We start from the raw sequence: 25,623 nt of genomic DNA, 5'->3' as shown, positions 1-25,623 counted from the left end.
GTTGCCTTGTTTAGATCCCACTCTTCTTTCAAGATAATTCTCTTCTCTGTCAAGCTAATCTCTTTACTCTCTACACCTAGAAGGGTGAGGGGATTTTTATATCAATCTCATAGCTTAGAGGTACAATAGTATGAAAAAAATACCCCATTGAGATGTTTAATTGTATTTCAAAATATAAATATTTGATGTATTAGTTCTAATCATAATTAATAAATGGATAACAGTTGCTGAAGTCTAACTATTCTAAGAGAAATATTAAAAGATATAGCTTTTCAGGCTAGAATCACAGAAAACATAAAATTATTTTCTGAATGTGAAATTTGCTTATCAATTGCCAATGGATCTTTAAAATAAGAGGCCAATGTTTGAGTATTGATAGAGGTAGAAAGATAGTCTTTGTTCATGAAACCGATGACAGAAAAAAAGTAAGGAAACTGTAGTAACAGTTGGAAAGTTTAGTATTTACAGTTAATTTTTCCAAAGACATTCAGAAACCTGCAGCTAGATGCTTTTGAAATAATGATTTCCAATAATCACTTGCCTTTTTCAATCCACTTATTCTTTTAAAAAATAATTTTAAAATCAAGGGTTTGATAAATATGCTTTAAACTATAAACCAGTGCTGCCAAACCCACAGCCCGTGGACTGGATCTGTCATGTGCTGACCACGCACATGCCCAGTTTAGAGAAGGGGGAAAAAATCCTAATACTGTATATTACGTGATGCTGCCGTGGCAATGTGAGTTTGACACCCTGCCATAGACCATATATTTCCATTTATTTATTTTGTAGTGCCAAATATGTTTTGAATGTATTTTAACAAATTGCAATTATCTGAAACAAGGTATGAGTAGCATTTTGCCCACAGCAATCTAAGAGTGATCAAGAAAAAGTGAAAATTGTAATTATCAAGTTCTATAATTGCCAGAACAAAATGCCATATTATTCCATTCACAGGATTACAAAAAGCACACTGCCAATTTCCATACTGTATTTTATTATTAAACTGTAGAGACAGCCAAAGATTTTTAAGATTATTATAGCTATAGGTAAACTAGTATATGATCAATTGTGAATGCTGATTGCTGTTAGTATGTTCAGTATGAACCTAAATATATGTTGTATGCTGACATTAAACATAATATCTTAAACAGAACATGATGATAAAATATTTTTTATATCTGTAGCCTCTCATAACTGATACATACTCATGAGATAATAATGCAATTTACTCATTCAGAAGGTTCTCAGATTTGTTCAACAGTATTCAAGAATAAATAAAACTATCAGTGGCCACTCACAGCATTCCATAGATAAAAATTCCATATTGAATATTAACTGGAAAAAATTATCCTGAATGCTGAGTCTAAAGCACTCATGCATCATTGTTGATGGGACAAATGTTATGTATGAAAAAATAAGTGAACAATTGAGTATCTTAGTATCTCATTTTAACAAAATATCTATCAATCATTCTAATACAGCTGTCCATTGCAGGATTTTTTCCTAGATAACACATCTTAGAAAACTCAATATTAATTATAGTAAATGTCATGGTATACAACTATACTATCTTTTATCTGTAAATGGTATCAAATCAAGTATTTCACTCTATCCTCCTCCTCTTCTTCTGTAAAGATTCCTAACTGCTGTTCTAGAATAAAACAATAGGTGAATACTGTACAGAATTGTGAGAAATGCATATAGTAGTACCTCTACCTACAAACGCCTCTACTTACAAAATTTTCTAGATAAGAACTGTCTGTTCAAGATTTTTTTTGCCTCTTCTCAAGAACCATTTTCCACTTACAAACACGAGCCTCCAAAACTGTTACCAGAAAATGCGGGGAGAAGCCTCCGTGGGGCCTCTCTAGGAATCTCCTGGGAGGAAACAGGGCCTCTACCCTCCCTGTGATTTCCCCAATCACATGCATTATTTGCTTTTACACTGATTCCTATGGAAAAAAATTGCTTCTTCTTACAAACTTTTCTACTTAAGAACCTGGTCACGGAACGGATTAAGGTTGTAAGTAGAGGTACCACTGTATATATTGGTAAACCTGCTTAGCCAAGTAATAATTGCCCATAGCCCTTGAAATTTTTGCGCAATGATGTTCTTGTAATAGAAACTTTCTAGAAATAGAACAGGCAGGTTTGGTTATTTTTAATCTTACAGACTAATTAAATGTAGACTTAAATATATTATATTATAAACAAATTATAGTTCTAGTTAATAAATACTGCAAAATAAAGTCAGAATGAAGAGCACAACCATGACATCATATCAGAATTCATCTGCAGATCAAACACATTCAAAATATGCTTTCTGATTAAGGAACCACTCACTGTTCTATTCATACTCAGCATACTTTGCTTTTGTTCCTTTATAAATGCTTCTTTGAAACGTTCAACTGCAGAGGCACTATTATTTTCTTTATTTTTCAGAGAAAAGTTATTTTCAGTTTGTCTCAGAGCTGACGATAAAACATGTTGGAAAAATTCTGTTTCTTTTATTAAAGTGAATCCAAGCCGTTCAGTAAGTAGATTCTTATTTCCTAACTTCAGTAACTTTATCTTGCAACTTGGTGGTAGCAATCCAATGAAGGCATGAAGACACTGGAACAAAGCAAGTTGATGTCTGTGAAATAGACAAACAAGACAGTTCACTATGTATTTAATGGAAAGATTTACATGGAGAACAAAATTCTCATGACAAAAAACATGACTCTACTTTGCCTGGAAAAAAACCATCTTTGGAATAAATGCCAAGCATAAAAACAATGTTGAAAACACCTGTCTTATACATTCAAAAACTTCAGAGGCAGCATTATATAGAGAACAAGTCTCATTAATTGTTCTCTAAGATTCATTTGAAATTTACTTCGCAGAGCTATGCTATTAAAAGGATTATCTCTCTTCCAAAACAATACACAATAAAAAATTAAAGGTTTATTATTGTTAATGCTGAGAAAAAATAAAGTACTTGGTTCAAATTACTCTTAACTTTATCAGATACTTACTGCATTAAGCCAGTAGTTAAGGTTTTTTAATGAAGCATCTTATGTAAATCATTTAAATTTCTTTATTTTAAGAAACAAATGAAACACTTATTATCTAGCAGATAGCAGGGGGATGATTTAAAAAATGGTCATTTAGGGATCCTCTGTCAGCAACATATACAATTACTACTTCTACAAAATAATTCACCATAATTGTTAATACTCCCTAAGAAGTTAACAGTCTTTTTCAGCCTTTCAATGGTTGCTACCTGCAGAATATTGTTAAAAATCCTACAAAAGGTGTTTTTAGATTCCAGTTGAAGAGAGCGCCATTCAGATTTCCAGATTTCCAGCAGACCATATAATCCGGATATTTCTCAATTGGTGCACACTCCATTTGTTCCAATAGACGCTTGCTTACTGGAAACAATGTGCAGTCAGAGGAGATTATTTGGAAAGAGGATTTGTGTGATATTGCACAAAGTGCCAAAAGATCTTCTGTAGACCCTGCAACACACACACACACACATGTAATGAAGCTAAGCAGTACGATATATTTAAAACCGATATCTACTTAATTTTGTGTCTAAAATGTACCATATTTTTCGGTGGATAAAACACAACTTTTTGCTCCCTAAAAGAGGCTGATAATTTGGGTACGTCTTATACTCTGAATGAAGCTTTTTTTCAGACCTAACGAGCTACTAACGATCTTCCCAGCTCTTACCTTGCAGGCTCTTTCATTGTTTCTCTCTGTGAAGAATGTTTTCCAAGCCCTAAGTCTTTGTAGGGGGGGGTTTCATTGCTTTACTTGCTCCAGATGTTTCTTTCCAGCCCTAAACCAGATGCTATTAATGTTCCCAAGCTCTTTCATTGTTTCTCTCTGCAAAGAATGTTTTCCAAGCCCTAAGTCTTTGTAGGGTTTTTTCCCCCCATTGCTTTACTTGCTCCAGATGTTTCTTTCCAGCCCTAACCTGGTGCTATTCCCAAGCTCTTTCATTGTTACTCTCTACGAAGAATGTTTTCCAAGCCCTAAATATTTGCAAGGTTTTTTTTCCCATTGGTCTAACTTGCTCCAAATGTTTCTTTCCAGCCTTAGCCAGGTGCTAATGATGTTCCCAGCTCTTACTGGCTTGCAAGCTCTCTCATTGTTACTCTCTGCAAAGAAGAATGTTTTCCAAGCCATAAGGTTTTTTCCACTGCTCTACTTGCTCAGACTGTTTCTTTCCAGGTGCTAATGATGTCACTCAGAATAAAAAAAATTTTAAGCCCTTAACCAAGGGATAAAATAATGTGCTGAAGCTGACCAGACTAAAGACACTAGCCAGATGAATATCTGGTAAGCAGATTCTTTTCCCTATTTTCCTCCCCAAAAACTAAGGTGCGTCTTATATTCCGGTGCGTCTTCTACTCCGAAAAATATGGTATTTTTATTATGTTTAGATTTCAGACATTTATTTATTTATTTATTCATTCAACTTTTATGCCGCCCTTCTCCTTAGACTCAGGGCGGCTTACAATATGTTAGCAATAGCACTTTTTAACACTTTTTAACACAGACAGCATATTGCCACCACAATCCGGATCCTCATTTTACCCACCTCGGAAGGATGGAAGGCTGAGTCAACCTTGAGCCGGTGATGAGATTTGAACCGCTGACCTGCAGATCTACAGTCAGCTTCAGTGGCCTGCAATACAGCCCTCTACCTGCTGCGCCACCCCAGCTCATGACAAACTTTAAGTGTCATACAAAAATACACGATATATAACATGTACAACTATATACTACAATGAAAGCATCTAATAAAGTAACAAGTATGCTCTATTGCTTTATTTTTTTTAAGAAAGTGTCATGTTATTGATGCTTAGAATGTTGGGGTTATAATTGAAGAAATTATTTAATGAAACATAGGTTCTGACATACCCATATATAGTGGTACCTCTATTTACGAACTTAATTCGTTCAGTGACCAGGTTCTTAAGTAGAAAAGTTTGTAAGAAGAAGCAATTTTTCCCATAGGAATCAGTGTAAAAGCAAATAATGTGTGTGACTGAGGAAACCACAGGGAAGGTGGAGGCCCTGTTTCCTCCCAGGAGATTCCCAGAGAGGCCCCATGGAGGCTTCTCCCCACCTTTTCCAGCCCTGTTTCCTCCCAGGAGATTCCTAGAGAGGCCCTACAGAGGCTTCTCCCTGCCTTTTCTGGTTACAGTTTCAGAGGCTTGGGTTTGTAAGTGGAAAAATGGTTCTTGAGAAGAGGCAAAAAAAATCTTGAACACCCGGTTCTTATTTAGAAAAGTTCATAAGTAGAGGCATTTGTAGGTAGAAGTACCACTATATAGTATTGCTTATATACATCTTCCATATAATTCCTAGAATTAACAAAGAATATCTGGGGGTTACTTCAGAATTATGAAGTTCTAGGAATCATGAAGGAATTATGAAGTTATGAAGTTCTAGGAACTGCTGATACAATTCTACAGAGGAATTATTGAGTCTGTCATCTGCATCTCTATAACTGACTGGTTTGATTCTACAACACAACAAGTCAGACACAGACTTCAGAGTATAATTAGAACTCCAGGGAAAAAAAAAACAATTGCTACCAACCTGCATTACAAGTCAAAAAGAGGGCTGCATGAGTCAAAAAGAGGGCTGTGAAAATATTTAGACACCTCACATCCTGGACACAAACCATTTTATTTCCTACCCTCAAAATGACACTAGAGTACTGCACACCAGAACAACTAAACACAAGAACAGTTTTCCCCCAAACATCATCACTCTGCTAAACAAATAATTCCCTCAACACTGTCAAACTATTTCCTAAGTCTGCACTATTATTAATCTCATCGTTCCTATCACCCATCGCCTCTCAGAAATGACTGTATGACTGTAATTTTGTTACTTGTATCCTTATAATTTATATTGACTTATTCCTAATATGATTTGCTTGCTTATATATATGCCCAGACTATCATTAAGTATTGTACCTTATGATTCTTGACGAAAGTATCTTTTCTTTTAAGTACAGAGAACATGTGCACCAAGACAAATTCCTTGTGTGTCCAATTACACTTGGCCAATAAAATTCTATTCTATTCTATTTATGCAATAAATGAGGAAATTCTAAACTTTCTTCCAAAAGCCTATAAAAACTGGGTACAAATAGTCTTCAACCTACAACAATTAGTTTAGTTACTTTTCAAAGATACAACAGCACTGAAAAAAGTGACTTATGACTATTTTTCACACTTATGACCAATGCAGCATCCCCATGGTCACATAATCCAAATTCAAATGCTTGGCAAATCACTCATATTTATGACAGTTGCAGTGTCCCAAGGTCATGTTTTGCCATCTTCTGACAAACAAACTCATGGCAAATCCAGATTCATTTAACAAAAAGAGTCATTAACAACTACAATTATTTTGTGGCAAGAAAGGTTATAAAATGGGGCAAAACTCACTTAACTGTCCAACTCAGCAACAAAAATTTTGGGCTCAATTGTGGTCATAAGTCAAGGACAGAAGACCAAAGACAGGCTCAGGATCCAGATGGATCTTGACAGACTTGTACACTGGGCCCAAACAAATAAAATGAAATTCAATGGAGAGAAAAAATAAAATCCTACATCTAGGTAAGAAAAACCAAAGACATGCATATAAACTGGGTGAAACCACTTAATAGCAGCAACTGCGAGAGGGATCTTGGAGTCTTGGTGGACAACCATGAGACAGCAATGTGCAGCAGCAGCCAAAAAGGCCAATACAATCCTAAATTGCATTAACAGAGGGATACAATCTAGGACTACGGAGGTACTAATACCACTCTATAAAGCCTTAGTTAGAATACTACATCCAGTTTTGGTCACCACACTACAAAAAAGACATTGAAACTTGAGAGAAAGTGCAGAAGAGAGCAACCAGGATGATAAGGGGACTGGAAACTAAAACATACGAAGAGAGTTTGCAGGAACTAGGCATGGCTAGTCTAGCAAAGAGAAAGACCAGGGGAGACATGATAGCAATGTTCTAATACCTGAGGGGCTGCCACAGAGAGGAGGGGGTCAGGCTGTTTCTCAAGAGGAGGGCCAGACAAGGAATAACGGATGGAAGCTGACCAAAGAGAGATTTAACCTGGAAATAAGAAGGAACTTTTTGACGGTGACAGTGATTAACCCTTGGTAACAGCTTGCCCATGGAGGTTGTGAGCGCTCCAACAGTTGGGGAGATGGATCTGTCATTTCTCCGAGTGGTGTAGGGTCTCCTGCCAGAGCGGGCAGTTAGACTGGATGACCTACAAGGTCCCTTCCAACTCAAACAGCTAGATAGATGGATGGATGGATGGATGGACGGACGGATGGATGGACGGACGGACGGACGGACAGCGAGAGAGAGAGAGAGAGAGAGAGAGAGAGAGAGAGAGAGAGAGAGAGAGAGAGAGAGAGAGAGAGAAATGGCTACCTAAAGGAAGAGTAAAGAAGGGTTGTGACATGGTCTTAGGGCAGGGATCAATAGAAAAGGTTGTTCTAAATGTTATTCTAAATATTTTTTAAAAGGTTGCTTCAAAACAAAAATATTGATTTGATGATGATTATAACATTCAGATAATACTGTGTACTATATAACAGTGGTGGCAAACCTTTTTCCCTTGGGTGCCAAAAGAAGATGTGCGTGCAATATCATGATGCACAAGTGCCCACAGCCATAATTCAATGCCAGGGGGGAGGGGGGACGAAAACAGCTTTTCCCGCCCCAGAGACTGGAAACACCCTGTTTACCAACTTTTGGTGGGCCCAGTAGGCTCATGTTTAGCCCTCCCCAGGCTCCAAAGGCTTCTCTGGAGCCAGGAGGGTAAAAACACCCTCCCCATCCCCCTGAAGGCTCTCTGGAAGCCAAAAATGCCCTTCCAGAGCCTCTGTGCGAGCCAAAACTCAGCTGGCTGGTATCTACATGCATGTTGGAGCTGAGCTAGAGTAACAGTTCACGTGCCAGCAGATATGGCTCTGCATGCCACCTGTGGCACCCATGCCATAGGTTTGCCATTACTGCTATATAAAAACACTAATAGAAAACTTAATTTTAATAAAATATGAAGTTTCATTCTTTATTGTATATATTTCTTATAGTACATATATATTTACCTGGATACTCTTTCAAATTTATTGAAAACTTTCCAGTAGAAATCTCCACCAGACTCAGTAAAAAATCTCCGCATAGCAAAGTCAATCTTTTGCTTTTCTGCCAGTTTTCGCTCTCACTGCGCTTCTTCGCATGAAGCAGCACCACACAAGTTATTTCATGCCATGCCAAGAAAGGGGACAGATGGGTAACTGCTGTAATGGCTTTTGCCTTATTCCTCTTCACTTCTGAGTCTTTTCCATTGCACTTGGTTTCTTCATTAAGGCAACTTAACTTGATTTTTTTAGGCAATGGTTCCAAGTGCCAACATGATAGAGGCTCAGCCTCTGAAGCTTTTGTCACTGTAACTACTGTACAGTGGCATTTTAATGGAGGAAGTATATGACGCTTCTGGCCAATTATCAGAGATAAACTGGCATCACTGAGTTGTCTGCTTCAAAACAAAAGAACACAATGTAAACAAATATATTTATAGCTTTAACATTTGTAGTGTACTATGCTCTTGTGTACAAGTAGTTCTCAATTTACAATGATTTGTTAATTGACTTTCAAAGTTGAAGCTGAACTGGAAAATATGACCTATGATTGTTTTTCAGAGTTTACAGTTGTTGCAGCATCCCCAAGATCAAATGTTCCAAATTTGGACAGTTAGCAACTGGCATGGAACTCAACAATTGTCTTGCTCAGTTACAGAAATTTTGGACTCATCTGGTTGGTTGGTTGGTTGGAGCCGCCCTTCTCTGCAAACTCAGGGCGGGGCTTACAACAATAAAAATGAATACAGTACAATATGACAAGTGAAACCCAACCTAACCCTAAAACTAATAATTTATTTATTTTATTTATTTATTAGATTTGTATGCCGCCCCTTTCTGTAGAATTAAAACCCCAATAGTATAAAAAACATTCATTCAACAACTGTCACAATCACATCTATGACCGGAGCAAGATGTTAAGCTCAAAGGCTCAAAACCCTTTTGATCTTATAAATACTGCCAATTATATAAGCTCAATTTGGAATTCAAGTTTCAACCACATAAATGTTGCCAATGATTCAACGTGATTGTATAGACTTTAAACTACTCACAAATCAAATGTTTCCATGACTTCTACTCCAACTATTAACTGGTCATCCACCACACGATACCAAACCTTCTTTACAATTTGTTCTTCATTTTCAGTTGGAGTCAATACACCATTATGAAATTCTTCTACAGTTTCATCCCAAAGAGGAACAAGATTTTCCTTAGATGGAAAAATGAATATTTTTTTAAATACAAAGCCAAGTAATTTTTTTGTATAATTAAATTGTGTTATTGTTACAGATTACATTAGACAATCATGGAACTTATATGGAATTAATATATAAACTTGAGGATCAACTAAAATTACCACAGTATGGTACAAATTATCCTTATCAAGTATTTAGACGCATTCTAATGTCCCCCCTCAATAAACCACATTACGCAAGTGCCCAGATGATATGATTCCATATAAACTATTGGAAAGTTACCATTATCCTGAATATTATAAATACAGTGGTACGTCTACTTATGAACACCTCTACGTACGAACCTTTCGAGATACAAACCGTGTGTTCAAGATTTTTTTTGCCTCCACTCACGAACCATTTTCTACTTATGAACCCTCGCTTCTCTCTCAGCTGCTGCAGCCAAAACGGCACATCCAAGGAGCTCTCTACAGCTGCCCCATTTCGCTGCCACTTTCCCCTCTTGCCCTCCGCTTCCTCCGCTTGCTGCAGCCGCCCCATCCCGCTGCCAAAATCCCGTCTCGTCTATCGCTTCCTTCGCACCATCTCGCTACCAAAATCACCTTGCCCACTGCTTCCTTCACTACCCAATCTCGTTTCCAAAATCACCTCTCCAGACGCTTTCTTCGCTGCCTGTCTTCATTCCGTTTGCCTTTGTTTGGCCCTCCATTCCCCCACTTCTCCTCACTGCCTGTCTTCACTCCGTTTGCCTTCGTTTGGTCCACCCGCCGCTTTTTTTTTTTAAGTTTTGGATTTTCCTATTGGGTTTGCATGCATTATTCGCTTTTATATTGATTCCTGTGGGAAAAATTGCTTCTACTTAGGAATGTTTCTACTTAAGAACCCAGTTACGGAACGAATTAAGTTTGTAAGTAGAGGTACCATTGTATATGGGTTATTGGCAAGCAGAATATTTCAATGGTCTCTAAACACTAAAGTAACAATTTTTCAATCAGCATTCTGTTAAAAAATAATTACATTACTTGTTTAACCGGACCCATTATTATTATTATTTTTGCTTCTGTTACTAGAAATGGCAAGTTCTATACCTATACAATAGGAAAAAATTACATACTACTTTCAACAATGCTGCAAAATACCTTTTTGATCCTAGGAATTCTTTGTTTCCAATCTTGAACAAGATCTAATAATGCATGACAGCTTTCCATCAAAACTTTTTTTTTGAGGCATAAATGTTGTTGAATGGATCGAAGAGATGCAAAACCAGCCTATATAAGAGAGCAGAGGCTTTGTGATGGTACTCTTGTTAAGTATCATGGTAAATATTTTTTTTTCAGAAAGATACTAAAGATCTATTTTTATTCATATGGTCTAAAAATTACTTAGATTAGAAATTTGATTTCTAGACTTCCAGAAATTTATTTCTAAAGTCAAGTAAAATAATATTCCTTTAATTAAGCATGTTTATAATTGTGAATAGTTGCTAATGTTCTGCCTGTCATGATACCTACATAGTAGATGGACTGAAAATATGTTAAAATGCAAATCTCATTAAACAAAACAAAATGTATGTCCAAGGAAAAAGATATTACACACCAACCTGTAATCGTGCTTCAAGTGCTTTGATAGTAAGAAGGCGATTCTCTTGTATCTCTTCAGCAGAACAGTCATTTTCATAGTTTATATTACTCTAAGAAAAAGCAATGCGCATATTAATTAAACACCAAAGATTTACAGAACACTCTGTGAAGTGGAGAACATCACAAGAATCCAAATTTAAATTCAAGATATTTCCATAGAAAACTGAAACTAATCCCACCTCTTCTGTTCAGGCAACAAAAGAGACTAACACTGCTTTGTATGCACCCCTGTATATTACAGAGGGTGAGACAAAAACAAAAAAACAAAACCAGTCCCACATCATATATAGCTTATAAATATTATTATTATTATTATTATTATTATTATTATTATTATTATTATTATTATTATTATTATTATTATTATGTCAGTACAACACAGCAAACAAGATCACTATGCTGGATTTCGTATTTCATCACCAGTCGGGCGCTTCCCAAGCACCTAGGACTGCGTGATGTAGTGGCGAATTATGCTTGCCGATCCCAGTAAAGCGGCCTTTTGCAATTGACAGATGGAGATTTTGTCAATTCCGATGGTTTTCAAATGTCCGCTAAGATCCTTTGGCACTGCGCCCAGCGTGCCAAGTACCACTGGGACCACTTTCACAGCCTTATGCCAGAGTCGTTGCAGCTCGATTTTTAGATCTTCATATTTCACTAATTTCTCTAGCTGCTTCTCCTCAATTCTAATATTATTATTATTATTATTATTATTATTATTATTATTATTATTATTATTATTAATTAGATTTGTATGCCGTCTCTCTCCGCAGACTCGGGGCGGTTCACAGCAACAATAAAACAATGTACAACAAAACGAATAATTTAAAAAACAGTAACAACCCCTTATTAAAAGCAAACATACACACAAACATACAATTTCCTAACTGTTTAAACTATACAGCAATGTAGTTGCAGTCTGATATTTGATGTAACATAGATTAGATGGGGAAGAATCACAATTTTAAAAAATATTTTAAAGATGCTAGTCACACCACTAAGACTGCATAGTAATTTAAAATGTTGAAAATGAGGCATACACCACGGTGGCCAAGTTTGAGCAGAATGCTGAATCACACAAAATTAAACACAGTGCATCTTGGGACTTAAGTGTTACCATCTATATATCTAGATCCAATAAACCCAACCTTGTCTTTTAGAAACAAAAAGCAAAGCTTAGTATGTCATTCAAACCCTAATTGTTAAAATTAGATGAGATAAATCACAATAGTCTCATGCATAGGTTGCAGAATTGACTTTATACTATTCTATAAACCAGTTAAGATTAAACCCAAGCTATGTTTATACACTGTTCCATAAAGTGCCATAATGTATTTTGCTAGTTTAAACTTAATATGTGTGATCCATTCCACTGTAGTTTATATATGGTTTATTTCACTATGCTATTGAAATAATTGTTGTGGTTAGCTCTGGCCCAACTCCTGCCCCAAGGAATGTGCTGGTGGATGTGGGGGAAACATCCACATGCCGCAGGCCTGTTTTGCTGCCGATGGAATCTGCCGACGAAACCTCCTCTGACCAAGGAAGCGTGCGTGACAGGGAAGAGGGGAGTTTGGCAGACAGCCCAGGAGGAGATCAATCCTCTGCATCATCCCTGGATTCTGAACAAGAATTAATGACACATCCACACATGCGTAGAGTGATGCATAGGAGACAACAACTGAAAGATTATTACAAGAGAAAATGAGGCCACCTGTGGTTGGGTGGGGCTGCTGTAATTAGTGCTACAGATAAAAGTGCAGCTTGGTGTTTTAGCCTCATGGCAGTTTATCTGATTGTTTCGTCAAGATTGTGGTTTTTGTGCTGTTCAAGACTGTGTGTAGACTCTCTGGACTTTAGAATTGGACTCAATTTCCCAGTTATTGGGTGAGCAATTGGATTGCATTTAACCTGTGCCTTGTGTGTACCAGAAAATCCCTTTGACATTTAAAAAGGGAGCTGTTTGTTTTTCTGTTTATAAAAACTTTTGGGTTTTTCTTTTGTCGTGTAGTGTGTGTCTTTCTGGACTAATTACCCTGTAATTATGGGTGGTTGAAACACGCTGGCAGAACAAATAATATGAGAAACTGAAATAAAACATAAATGGAAGCTTTGAACTACTTGTAGTTGTACTGGAGATGGTGACCAAAATCTACAAGCCCAATGTTTAGAAGTACTTTGTACAGGAATAATGAACCATGTTAAGCCTCACATAGGGAGGCTTTTGTTTGCTTTGTAACTAAATAAGTGAGTCAAAGTTTTGATTTATAAGATATTGACATGACCAAAGTCAGTAATTTGAATCAAAATGTTCATTGAAATCCTGTATGCAATACTACAATCTTATTGAAAAATGAATTTAAATATTAAATGAATTAAATTTTAAACTAAATTTAAATTAAATAAATAAAAGCATTAAACATTAAAACAATAATCGGCACAGATCTTTTTTAAATAAACATTTTCCAATTATTTGTAACATACCTCATAATTAATATTTCCAAAATCTGTAATTTGAAATGACTTTAATGTTTCTGAAATAGAGTCACTATTTAAAAAAAGTAAGATTTGTTCAGTTCCAATACCAGCAAAATCATCTACCAGAACAGATTTCACATTCTTCCAGCAAGAAGCCACCTAGAATATCAGAATTGTAATGATTTTTATAAATTAGTTATATATATATACACACGGTGCATGATTAAAATATGTAAAACAGAATTTTCCTGAAATTCTTGCAGTGATAGTAATTATTTGCATTTATTAAAAAATGTACTTACTGAAAAGGCAGCTTAAGATAGGTAGTACATCAACCACAAGATCGCACAGCACAAGAATAATTTTATTCATAATTGCTGAGTAAATTTTACTCCTAATTGCTATCATATCAATTTACGTGAAACATGATCTGTAAATCCAATATTGAACACAAGTACTTCATAATCTACCATGCAAACTGTGAATATTGTATTTAATTTATAATTGTTCATTTAAAAACTGTGATCCTTCCCATGGCTTATATTTTGGATCTAATCAAAAGAAATAATAAATTGGTTAGAATTTCATTTAAGCCCGGAATAACCTGGGTTTATCCCCGGTATATATGTGTGTTTGTGCTTGTACAACTTAACGATAGTTTGTAGTGCTAAAACAATTTTTTTATCTGTGAGCTTGTACAGAGCCCATTACCAATAAATATGTTCAGCCAGGTTTAATTAAGACACAGAGGAGATATACAATTAAAAAGAAGTGAATCAATTAAATCAGGTCAAAACTGTTATCACTCATTTTAGAAAACAAGCTTTGTGTTTACAAGGACCAAGAAAACCTTCTTATGTCAGAACTCCATAATGCATATTAAGTTCCTATGCAAACAATGGTTGTCCTATATCATAACTGCAGGAAAGTTTTTGTTTGACTGAATGTTCGATACAAGCAAAATAACAGTACAAGCATCCACATTTCTTTCATAAATCTGGATTGAAATAACAACACATGTAATATTTTATAAAAACAATGAGACAGAATCTCCACAAATCTAATAAAAAATGTTTTAGAACATCAATTCAATACCTGCAAGTTATGTTTCCATACAGCACATACATCTCCGGAAGTAAACGTCACGATCACCAAGTGGCGATCTCCATCCACTGCAGCTATTTCTACTGAAAAAGGATTTTCATATGGAAGCTGCAGAAGATGTTTAGGCCAACCATCTTGAAAGAAAATCAATTGGCCTTTGCAAGTAACTGCAATCAGCGACATCTTAAATTTGCTGCTTTTTACTTCAGTTTTGCAAACATATACACAACGCACCACACTGCCATAAGCGTGAGGCAAGAAACTAGCATTCAGTAGTACTTTTTGTTTGTCAACTCCATATGCAAAACACTCATATCCCCAGATGGCCAGGTCTGACCTAGCATTACTTTGTTTATTGTCTCCTGGAAAACCAGCAGCTCTGGTTCCTAAAACAACTCCACCCTCCCCATTAACTTGACCAGCCCATAGGACAAAAGAAAACTGAATAGGGGCACATAAAACAGTGCCCGTTTCGGGAGTAATATGTAACAATTGTCTTTCATGATACCATATTATTGTTGGACCAGCCAATAATTTTACAGGTTCTTTGATTGTATAATCTAATTTAAACTGCAGAACCAGTTCAAATTTATTAGGTATATGAAACAACAATAGCATATATTTAATTTTTGTCTTTTTCTTCTTTTTCAAAAGAATGCAAGGCTGAAGAATTCCAGTTCTGAAGTCAGATGCATTGCTGCAGTGAATAATTTCAATATCTTCACCATATATGCAAAATGATCCAGTGGCTACCTCATTAAACAATTTAGTGGCTACCTCATTAAACAATTTAGTGCCATTGTCAAATGTCATTTTTTTCACATGCAATGTAGTAATTGTGGTATCATTGCTCTGTGAATTGTTCCCTCTTGATAGTTGGAAAAGAAGCAATATCCCATTATAAGACAACAGTTTCTCTTGCTGATGCATCGACATGTTCTTTTTTTAATAAGATTCCATTATATTAAGATTGGTGTTTCTTTGAATTCCACTAAAAGGGTTCTTCTGTAATTTTTGATCCAGAGAACATTTTTAAATCTGAAAATGTAAAGAGCTTTATTAATATTGTAAAAGATTTTGATTATTGTACCTTCAATAAATAAAAAATATTTTACTATTTTACTGTCTATTATTATTATTATTATTATTATTATTATTATTATTATTTATTAGATTTGTATGCCGCCCCTCTCCTAAGACTCGGAGAGGCTCATAACAACAATACACAGTACAAATCCAATAATTAAAAACAGTTTAAAACCCTTAATATAAATAACAGTCATACATCCCAGACAAACCATACATAAAACAGAACGGCCTGGGGGAATCAATTTCCTCATGCCTAACGGCAGAGGTGGTTTTTAAGGAGTTTGCAAAAGGCAAGGAGGGTAGAGGCAGTCCTGATCTCCGGGGGGGGGGAGTTGATTCCAGAGGGTCAGGGCTGCCAGAGAAGGCCCTTCCCCTGGGTCCCACCAGACAGGACCCAGAGAAGGCCAACTCTGTGGGACCTAATCGGTCCCACAATTATTTTACCTTTAATAAATAACAATCAGTACTTGAGAAGAAACCAAAATAATGTATTGTGAATATATACTTTTAAAAATGTAAGGTACAAAATTATGGGGGGGGGGAAATCAGCCTAATCCTAAAACTGTCCTGAGAGGGTCAGCATATAAATCCAATCAATCAAACAAACAAACAAACATGGTTGTCCAAAAGAAAACAATATACATTTAAAATTGGGAGCTGGTTGCAACAAAGAGAGAGTCAAGTTAGTCTCCAAACACAAACTAGAACTAATAAGAAATTTTCTGATAGTTAGAACAAATTAATCAGTGGAACAACTTCCCTCCAGAAGTTGTGAATTCACCAACACTGGAAGTTTTAAAGAATAGATTGGATAACCCTTTGTCTGAAATGGTACAGGACCATAATGTGAACCTATGCCATGTGTGCCATGTGACCCATTGCCCTAGCTCAGCTCCAGCGTACATGTGCGCACCAGCCAGCTAATTTTTGGCTGGCCCCACCCACGCTCCCCCTCACCTCCAGGAGTCACCATATGGCCCATTTTGGGTGCCAGGTAAGTACAAGGCTTGTGCAGAGGCTTGTGGAGGGCATTTTCGCTCTCCCTGGGCTCCAATATTGCCTCTGGAGCCTGGGGAGGGTGAAAAATGGGCCTACCAGGCCCACCAGAAGTTGGGGAATAGGCCATTTCCGACCTCCAGGTGGGCAAGGGGGCTGATTTCGCCCTCCCCAGGCTCCAAGAAAGCCCCTGGACCCTGGGAAGGGTGGAAAGGTTAACAGGAAGTCTGGAAACAAGGCTTCAGGGAGGCCTGCTAGGCCCAAAATTGAGTCAGGGGAGGTTGTGGGTGCATGCACAAGGGGGTTTACGTGTGCATGTGCAGGAGCACATGGCGGGGGCATTGAATTATGATTGTGGATCCACATGCTCACTTTTGGCACCTGAGGGAAAAAAGGTCCACCATCACTGGTATAGGATCTCCTGCTTGAGGGTGATGGACTAGAAGACCTCCAAGGTTTGTTCCGTTTTGTTCTATTCTACCTTTGACTCCACTGTTAGGGTAAGAGTGAAATCATTAAGGCATATTTTTTCACAACAAAATCATTAATATTTTGCATAGTAAAATCTTTTGCAGCTGTACTTGAGTGTGATTTATTATCATATTCTTCTAAAATAATAAACAATTTGATATAGAAAAAATTTGACTGAAGTAGGATAAAACAAATAAATTATGTACAGCAATATAAACAAATATTATTTATAAGACTTACAAAATATCATGAATATACGGAGTTAAGTCTTTGTTCTCCTAAGAGAACATCACACGTGTCTACATTATGGCTAAAAATGGAAGCCTTATTTAGGAAAAAGTGTGTCTGGATAAATATTTTGGAAAACTCCAAAATCTCAGTAAAACAGATGATTTAACAGTATAACCAATTAAAATAAGATGGGCAGTTAAACAAGCTGTGGTTGAGTTCAACAAATAACAGAACAAACTTCTATAATATTTGAAGAAGTTAAACATTTCTGGATAAATACTAATAAATGATGAAAAGTAAAAGTAAAAAATCAAATCTCAAATTATGAAGTGTGCATGAATATCATTGTAGGGGGTACAGTATAGATAACAGTATAAAACTATTCAATCAATAACATCCCCGCCATGCAGATGGGGTGGCATTGCATAGGAAATTGTTTGGAATTTTCTTTCAAAAATAGCAGTAACCCAATTAAAAAGGACTGATGTAATAGATTCTATATTTTGGAGGTTTTGAGTGTGCTTAAGATTGGCTCATGCAATATATGTTGCGCTGTTCTTCTGTGTTCATAACACATTATTATTATTTATTATTATTAGATTTCCATGCCACCCCTCTCCGAAGAAACGCAACGTTTCAACGTTGTTGAAACACAAGCTTAATTTGCTCAAAATATGTTAACATGGCTTAAAACATAGCTTAGAAATTGTAAAAGTGCAGCAGCTGCTATTCATCTTGTCATTGTCAACTTTTTAATGTGTCAATTGTCTATTAAAATTAAACAAAACTAAAGATGTTAGCATTATTAATATCGTAATTTATTTATCTGAATTATAGCAATTTCTAGGTGTCGGGATTTCAACTCTCACAATTCCAAAGGGTGGTTGATCATTTTGAAGAATTTTGGGAGTTAGTAGACCTACCTGGACTTTGGCACGGTTAGGATTTACAACACTAGAATTTCCTCATTCCAGTATCATGCCACAGAATGTAACACTCTTTCAAGCTAAGGTAACCTTGTCCACATAAATAATAACCTAGACAATTATTATGTTTATAATTATTTGCCAGTTTCAGGGAATTATAGATCAAATTATTAGTGCATCAGGAAAAATCCCCATTTTCTGATTTTCTTTAAAGCTGTCAGTTCTAAATAAAGAAAAATGTGGATTAGTAAGACTGCACCTGAAATACTACATCCAATTTTGATCACCAGATTACAAAAAAGATGTTAACACTTTGGGGAAAGTGCCGAGAAGAGTAACTAAAACGATTAAAAGCCTGGAATCTAAAACATATGAAGAACATTTGCAGGAATTGAATATGGCTAGTCTAGAGAAAAGATGAACTAAGGATGACATGATGGTAGGTAGCATTCCAGTATATGAGGGGATGCCGCAAAGAAGAGGGGGATCAACTTGCACTGGAAGGCAAGAAAAGAATAATAGATGGAAACTAATCAAGGAGAGAACAACTGGAATTAAGAAGGAGCTCCCTAATAATGAAGACAATTAACCAGTGGAATAGCTTGTTTTCAGAAATTGTAGGGCCTTCATCACTGGAGATTTTGAAGAAAAGATTGGACTACCACCTGTCTGAAATAGTATAGGGCAGTGATGGCAAACCTATGGCACAGGTGTCACAGATGGCATGCGGGCACATGAACCATTGCCCAAGCTCAGCTTCAACGTTCATGTGTGTGCCAGCCAGCTGATTTTTGGCTTCTACATAGGCTCCAGGAGGGCGTTTTCGGCTTCCAGAGACTGGTTGGGATGGGGGAGGGCATTTTTACCCTCCCTTGGCCCCAGGGAAGCCTTTGGAGCCTTGGAAGGGTGAAACACGAGCCTACTGGGCCCACCAGAAATTGGGAAACAATACGTTTCCGGCCTCCAGGGGTGGTGGGGGAAGCTGTTTCCGCCCTCCCCAGGCATTGAATTATGGGTGTGGGCACTTGTACATGTATGACAGCACGCACGCACGCACGCACGCACGCTCTTTCAGCACCCAAGGAAAAAAGGTTCACCATCACTAGTATAGGGTCTTCTGCTTGAGCAGGGGGCTGGACTAGAAGACCTCCAAGGTCCCTTCCAGTTCTGTTCTGAATGGATCAAGGCTGAGCAGGAGTCACCATTTTAATTAACAAGTCTGTGCTTCAACTTGCTTTTTTCTTTGTAGTCTGAGATCCTGCTTGATTTCATACTACACTGCTCAAAAAAAATAAATAAAGGGAACACTTTAACAACACAATATGGCTCCAAATAAATCAAACTTCTGTGAAATCAAACTGTCCACTTAGGAAGCAACACTGATTGACAATCAATTTCACATGCTGTTGTGCACATTCAACTTTGTACAGAACAAAGTATTCAATGAGAATATTTCATTCATTCAGATCTAGGATGTGTTCTTTGAGTGTTCCCTTTGTTTTTTGGGGGAGCAGTATACATTGTGATGCTTAAATCCTAGATTCCATGACAAGCTGGTGGGCGCAACCAGGCACACCTTCCTCTTGACAATCCAGGCTACAAAATGGTTTTACCCACCCACCTCCTGTGTTTTAGGACCTGGGTCTCATCTTCCCAATCGAAGGCTTGGACGTGCAGCAGAATGGAGCAGGGCAGGGCAGTACAAAGACGTATTAAAACGTACCACGCAATTACTATTCACACCAGCGCCCTTTCATAGACAACACACCAAGGCTTTGCGTCTACCTTAAACTCGAAACCGCTCTGCCGTCCATTAAAGAGCCCGCCACCTAAGGGGCGGATTGAAAAACCCTGATTCTTGGTTGGCTCCTGTTTCGTAAACCGCCGAGCGTCAGACGCCAATTCCCTGAGGAGACGCCAACGCAACCAATTAGCAGACAGCGGAATTGCGCAAGGAAAAGGGCTGGACGCGCTTTGAAAGGATGCGGAAGTAGAGGGCGGGAACTTTCTCCACTGTTTTTTTTTTTAAGGGGACTGCTGTTGTTGAAGGAAAGGACGGGGATTGGCTGGTAGCGACGCCTATCATGCGGCGGTGCCCGGCGCCGGCTGTTGTCAAGTCTTACTTCAGTCTGGGTCACGCGCCCTTTGCTTTTTGGTTCGTGCGTTTCTTCCCTTTTCCTCGCTCGCCTTGCTGCGGCTCCTAATCTGGTGTGAGCAAGGACCATGGCGGATGTGAGTAGCTGCGTGCCCTTGAGGATAAGGCAGTCTGGAAGATAGACCACAAAGAGGTCTATCTTCTATAGTCTACTAGGGAGAGGAGAACGCGACGAATTCTTTTGCGGAGATGGGAAAAGCAAAAAGTCAGGATATAAATAAAATAAAATTTCAAATATAGTTTCCACTGCCAGATAGCTGAGATAAGACAGCATCCTCTTTTTAGAGTCTTTTAAGGCAGAGAAGATAATTTAGCTCAGATTTCTACAGACTTTGCTGAGGAAACTACTCTTCTTCCCACAACCTGTGATCATAGTGGTCAGAAATGATCAATTATAGACAGGTATATAGAGAGGCTCATAGCTCCTTATATTTTTCCGAATGCCATCACTCTGTTAAACAAATAACCGCCTCAACACTGTCAAACTATTTACTAAGTCTGCACTACAATAACTGCTATTTTTTTCTCATCATTCCAATCATCTATTTCCTTCAACTTACGACTGTATGACTGTAACTTGTTGCTTGTATCCTTAAATTTCTTTATTGATATTGATTGTTTCCTCATTACTTATTTGACCCCATGACAATCATTAAGTGTTGTACCTCATGATTCTTGACAAATGTATCTTTTTCTTTTATGTACACTTAGAGCATATGCACCAAAGACAAATTCCTTGTGTGTCCAATCACACTTGGCCAATAAAGAATTCTATTCTATTCTTTTCTATTCTTTTCTATTCTATTCTATTGGGATAGTTGATCCTGTGAAGCTGATGCAGAGTGTCCCCACCCCCTCCTTTCCTATATGTGCTTAAAAAGTTGCCTCATTTTTGCAAAGAACAGTGGGGCCCAGATATTCTTTTTTTGAGGAAGCCAACCAAAGAAACTTGGGCTTAAAACTGACTTTTAAGCAGAGATTCCACCCTATTTATAAGAGGAATGTATTTAGATTTCCTCTTGCAAAACCAAGTTTACAAAATGAGTTGTAATAAGCCTGTCTGCTAGGACTTGTAATTCTGGTAGTAACAACAGTAGAACGACTCTCAATTGCAGCAACCCACATTATGCATGAAATGTGTATAATAACAACACATTCCTGAGCTCTGCATGTGCTTAGAAACTCTGCTTACTTGGCGGGTCTTACTTGAACTTGAAGTACAGTAGACAACTAAAGTACAGTAGATTGAAAAAGTGTGTTGATGAGTTTGTGTTCTTTCTCAGCAGGGCAACAGGGGCCCATTAATAAGTGAAATAAGACAACGTTTTGAGACCGAATATTTATCAGGTTGGTAATATGAATATTCTGCTCATACAATAGTTTATCTTGTACATTTATAACATTACAGATTGTCTGCAATAGGAAAGAAAAAAATATTGATTATTGTCAGTGGTACATAGCTTTAAAAAAATGGTGCTTCCTTTTTGGATTTCTTTTTATTTGTATTCTGTTACTACTAAAGGTTGAGTAAATAAGTACAGTTTTAAGTTTGAAAATCCTTATAATTAAGAAGATTATTAAGAAGTAAACATTTGATTCCCCTTATCTCTTCATACACTCCTAATATAATTTGTTTATTGCAACCATCTGCCCATTAAATCACGGTGGTCCTTGAGTCAGCTTTATTTACTTTCTGCTTATGATACTACTTACCTGTAATCTAAAGATAAAACCCAGATGCAGAGTAAAGAAGCACTATTGACCTGCCAATACTATCCAGTTTTAATAAAAAGTATAAACTGATTGTGGTTACAAACATCACTTAACACTACCCTATTGTAAATTTAACCTTTTCATATTAAATTTGTATTCTTGCCTATGGGTTCTTTTATAAAACAGAGAATCATATAGATAGCCAAGCTGAGAAATGTCTTTGGTTAGTCAAAATATGATTTTCTAGTTCATTTGTGCAGCCCTCTCAATAGCAGAAATACTAAGTTGCATTTTTCCTGCTAGCTTAAATATTATTTTGAAAAAGTATTTCCTCTGTAGGCATTTAGGTTTGAAATTTACAAAGACATGAAAATTGGTTAGAACTCATTTGCATAAATCAAGAAAAAGGATATGTGTTTTGTTTACTTATTTTATAAATTAAATACTATCTTCCTACAAATACTGTACTTCTTTTAAATATATTCTTTATGACCCAGTTTTTATGAGAAAATATATTAATAACTATCTTCTGTTCATATTAATCAGCAAAAAAAGATAAATATGATTCCAGGGATATAGAAAGATTGCATCAAGATGATACCTGGGTTGATAATTTTTTAATATGGCGAGATGATATTATGGATGATACACTGAAGATGATTGATGAAAGCTTTCAGTGGAGAAAAGAGTATGCAGTTCATGGTAAGATATCTCTTACCAGTTTGAAAAATGTTTTGATATGCATTTAATAAAAATATATAAGAAACAGCTGAAAGTAACTGTTGCCAGAGGAGATTGCATTCTAAACTAAAAGAAAAGGAAACTAGGTATTTCAAACCTGAGAATAACTATAATCAGATGAATGGCATACAAATTTAATAAATATGTTCATTAAATTTTATGTTTATATGGGTAGGTTCAAAGTTCAAACTATTAAAAGTTATATGGTGCTGACTAAATGGTACTTATGACAGGTCTTTGTAATTCCAAGCATCCCAGCAGGTGCACGATTGTGATTTCTTAGGTTCCCACCTGCTTTCTACATATAAAGTCAATGAGGAATCTGGCAGGAAGTCTGAATTCATAACCATGTAACGTTTTTGCTGAACAACCTGCATGGCCGTCATTTAACAACAGCAACCGGAACTGCTTGTTGCTAAGAATTGTTAAATGATGTGGTTACATAATATTATGCTTTATGATCACATCATTGTGGTTCAATTGCTGTGATAACCTGAGAACCATCTGTACATATGATACCATATTTTCACATAGGTGTGCTTATTATAAATATAACATAGAAATGTTAGTGATGTAACGTAAGAGTTAAATATATTAACTAATCTTGCTTTCTTGCTTTCATCTAATTCAGAGGGCCCCAACCCCTGAGCCCTGGCTTGGTAGCAGGCTGCAAAAGCAGTGGTCAGGCGCCTATGTAAGCGAAGCTCTATTTGTATGAGCAGCCTGCATGTGCACCTGCTGTTTGTGCAAATGGAACTGTGCATATTCACCTGTTGCTCGCACGGAACCATCCCTTCTCCAGTTCACTGCTTAGGAGAGTCCAACATGGGCAATATTCTAAACTGATTGATAGTGACTGAGTTTAAATTGTTTGAACTACGCCCTTTAGTTGCCCACTTGGCCAATTTTAAAAATCAGTCGTGTAGGAGGTTAATTTTTTTCTTTCCGACAATATCACTAAATTAGCATTAAATTAATTCAGTTGGACTGTCCTGCAGCTGATCAACTGGTCAACTCATATTAAAGCAGTTTCTATGCTTGAAGAGTTTCCAGTTCAGATGGTAGCTGGGCAGGCTTGGTGGCCTTTTGAAACAGCCAATATCCAGCCTGCTAGTGAGTAAATGTGCTGACAGGCATTTTAAATGGCTTTTGTCTGCCGGTAATCTCGTTACTCTTCATTTCTTCACTGTTCGCAATTGGAGCCTGCCTGGCCTTGGGGATCATTCTCACTGAAGCTCCTCACAGAGTTTCAGCCTGCCTCATAGCCACCAGGGGGTGAGTTTTCATAGAAGCCCCCCCCCCTCTTCTGAGGAGCAGATATCCAAGCTCCCAGCCACCAGAGCCTGCAAGATTCCTTCATTGCATTCCCTGAGCCCCTTAGCCGTTGGATTTGCAAACATTATGGCTGATAATGTGGAGGAACATCCTGGGAAAGAAAACAGTGTCCCTGCCCCAGTGAAGGCCAAAGATACAGGCCATTCATCTAGAAGCAAGTCTAAGACCCTCTGCCTCAGAAGTGGCCTGTAAGACACAGAGTGCAGGTTAAGGGCTCTGGAAAAACAATTGAACAGGCACAAAGAAAATCCTTGGTTCCAACCTTTCCTCCGCTGCAATTGCCTGTGGCTCTGGCCTCATAACCTGTACTTCGGTCCCCATTGTGGCAATTGCTTCCAGCACTGGCCTTACCTCAACCTGAGTTGGCAGAGACAGCTAAGAATAGGGATTGGTCCCCAGAACATCCAGGGACAGCCCAAACCTTTGGATCAGAAGTCTTGGGGGTACAGTGAGCTGAAGGAGTTGTCACCCCCACCCAGTCTAGCTTACAGGATGCCCCAAGATCTACGCCTTCAGCGACATTCACATCATCAGCTACCCTCCCTCAACTAACTTTCCTTTCTACACCTTTGTTTTAAACTGGCCAAATGGGCAACTAGAGGGCGTACTTCAAACAAATTAAACTCAGTCCCTACCAATCAGACTAGAGTATTACCCATGTTGGACTCTCCACGTAGTGCACCAAGAAGACCGTTCAGGTAAGTCAGCGGTACTTCTCCCCCTACTCCCTGTCACCATCAGTCCATAAAGGCAAAAAGTTTGGGGACTGCTGACCTAATTCACAGCAGTCTTCCTGCAGTGTCCAAGAATCAAACCATGAGCTTTGCACATTTCAATGTGATTGTCTAATTCCTTCATTGTTAGGCGTTCTGCAGCTATTACATGAAAATAATTACATATTTAACTTTTAACTAATATTTTAAACTCCATTTTAGATTTAAAAATTTGTATCTAAATTTGGTATTATCCTTTAGGTTGTAACTATTATGGTACCAATACTCTGGTTTCAAATATCGTTACTGGAAATAACTTTTCTATGGATTAAAACATTTCCTTTTTTAAAAAAAATTAAAAATAGCAATTTTATATTTCATTTTTTATTTAAGATTTTAGATGGCTGTTACAGTGTGTGATATAGTAAAATAATTATTGTAATAGTAAAACAAGACTGTTTTCTTCAGATTTGACTGAATCTTCTTTTTCAAAATTGATGCTCGAAATTGGTGCTATTTTCCTGCATGGTTATGATAAGGAGGGCTATAAAATATGTAAGTCAAATTTACAATTTTATTTATTTATTCATTAATACAAATGCAATTATGTATTTGTATTATGTAAAATGAAAATTTTAAAGTAATACAAGGATTGATA

The 25,623-nt window shown here is 37.2% G+C and overlaps 2 protein-coding genes across 4 annotated transcripts in view; one reads left to right on the top strand and one right to left on the bottom strand.

Annotated features, from left to right (window-relative positions):
- The window catches only part of FANCB (FA complementation group B), a 79,198-nt gene extending 58,993 nt beyond the window's left edge, over positions 1-20,205 (bottom strand). The window contains exons 1-9 of one of the 2 annotated variants that reach the window (XM_070750787.1): positions 20,094-20,205; positions 14,587-15,633; positions 13,498-13,650; positions 10,974-11,063; positions 10,513-10,641; positions 9,230-9,387; positions 8,145-8,575; positions 3,269-3,506; positions 2,347-2,638 (exon numbers count right to left, since the gene is read on the bottom strand). In XM_070750787.1, coding sequence (XP_070606888.1) covers positions 2,347-2,638; positions 3,269-3,506; positions 8,145-8,575; positions 9,230-9,387; positions 10,513-10,641; positions 10,974-11,063; positions 13,498-13,650; positions 14,587-15,531 — 2,436 coding nt within the window. In that variant the 5' untranslated portion in view covers positions 15,532-15,633; positions 20,094-20,205. Of the gene's footprint in view, positions 1-978; positions 2,639-3,268; positions 3,507-8,144; positions 8,576-9,229; positions 9,388-10,512; positions 10,642-10,973; positions 11,064-13,497; positions 13,651-14,586; positions 15,634-19,929 lie in introns of those variants that run through there. The other variant, XM_070750788.1, reaches the window with a different exon arrangement.
- A 124-nt stretch (positions 20,206-20,329) lies between these two features.
- The window catches only part of MOSPD2 (motile sperm domain containing 2), a 24,919-nt gene continuing 19,625 nt past the window's right edge, over positions 20,330-25,623 (top strand). The window contains exons 1-4 of one of the 2 annotated variants that reach the window (XM_070750791.1): positions 20,330-20,540; positions 21,750-21,810; positions 22,723-22,878; positions 25,434-25,520. In XM_070750791.1, coding sequence (XP_070606892.1) covers positions 20,532-20,540; positions 21,750-21,810; positions 22,723-22,878; positions 25,434-25,520 — 313 coding nt within the window. In that variant the 5' untranslated portion in view covers positions 20,330-20,531. Of the gene's footprint in view, positions 20,541-21,746; positions 21,811-22,722; positions 22,879-25,433; positions 25,521-25,623 lie in introns of both variants that reach the window. The other variant, XM_070750790.1, reaches the window with a different exon arrangement.

The sequence above is a fragment of the Erythrolamprus reginae genome, chromosome 4, assembly GCF_031021105.1.
Source record: "Erythrolamprus reginae isolate rEryReg1 chromosome 4, rEryReg1.hap1, whole genome shotgun sequence".
NCBI classification, from domain to species: domain Eukaryota; kingdom Metazoa; phylum Chordata; class Lepidosauria; order Squamata; family Dipsadidae; genus Erythrolamprus; species Erythrolamprus reginae.
The sequence above is the reverse complement of the archived record's forward strand: the minus strand, read 5'-3'. Positions and strand labels throughout refer to the sequence as shown.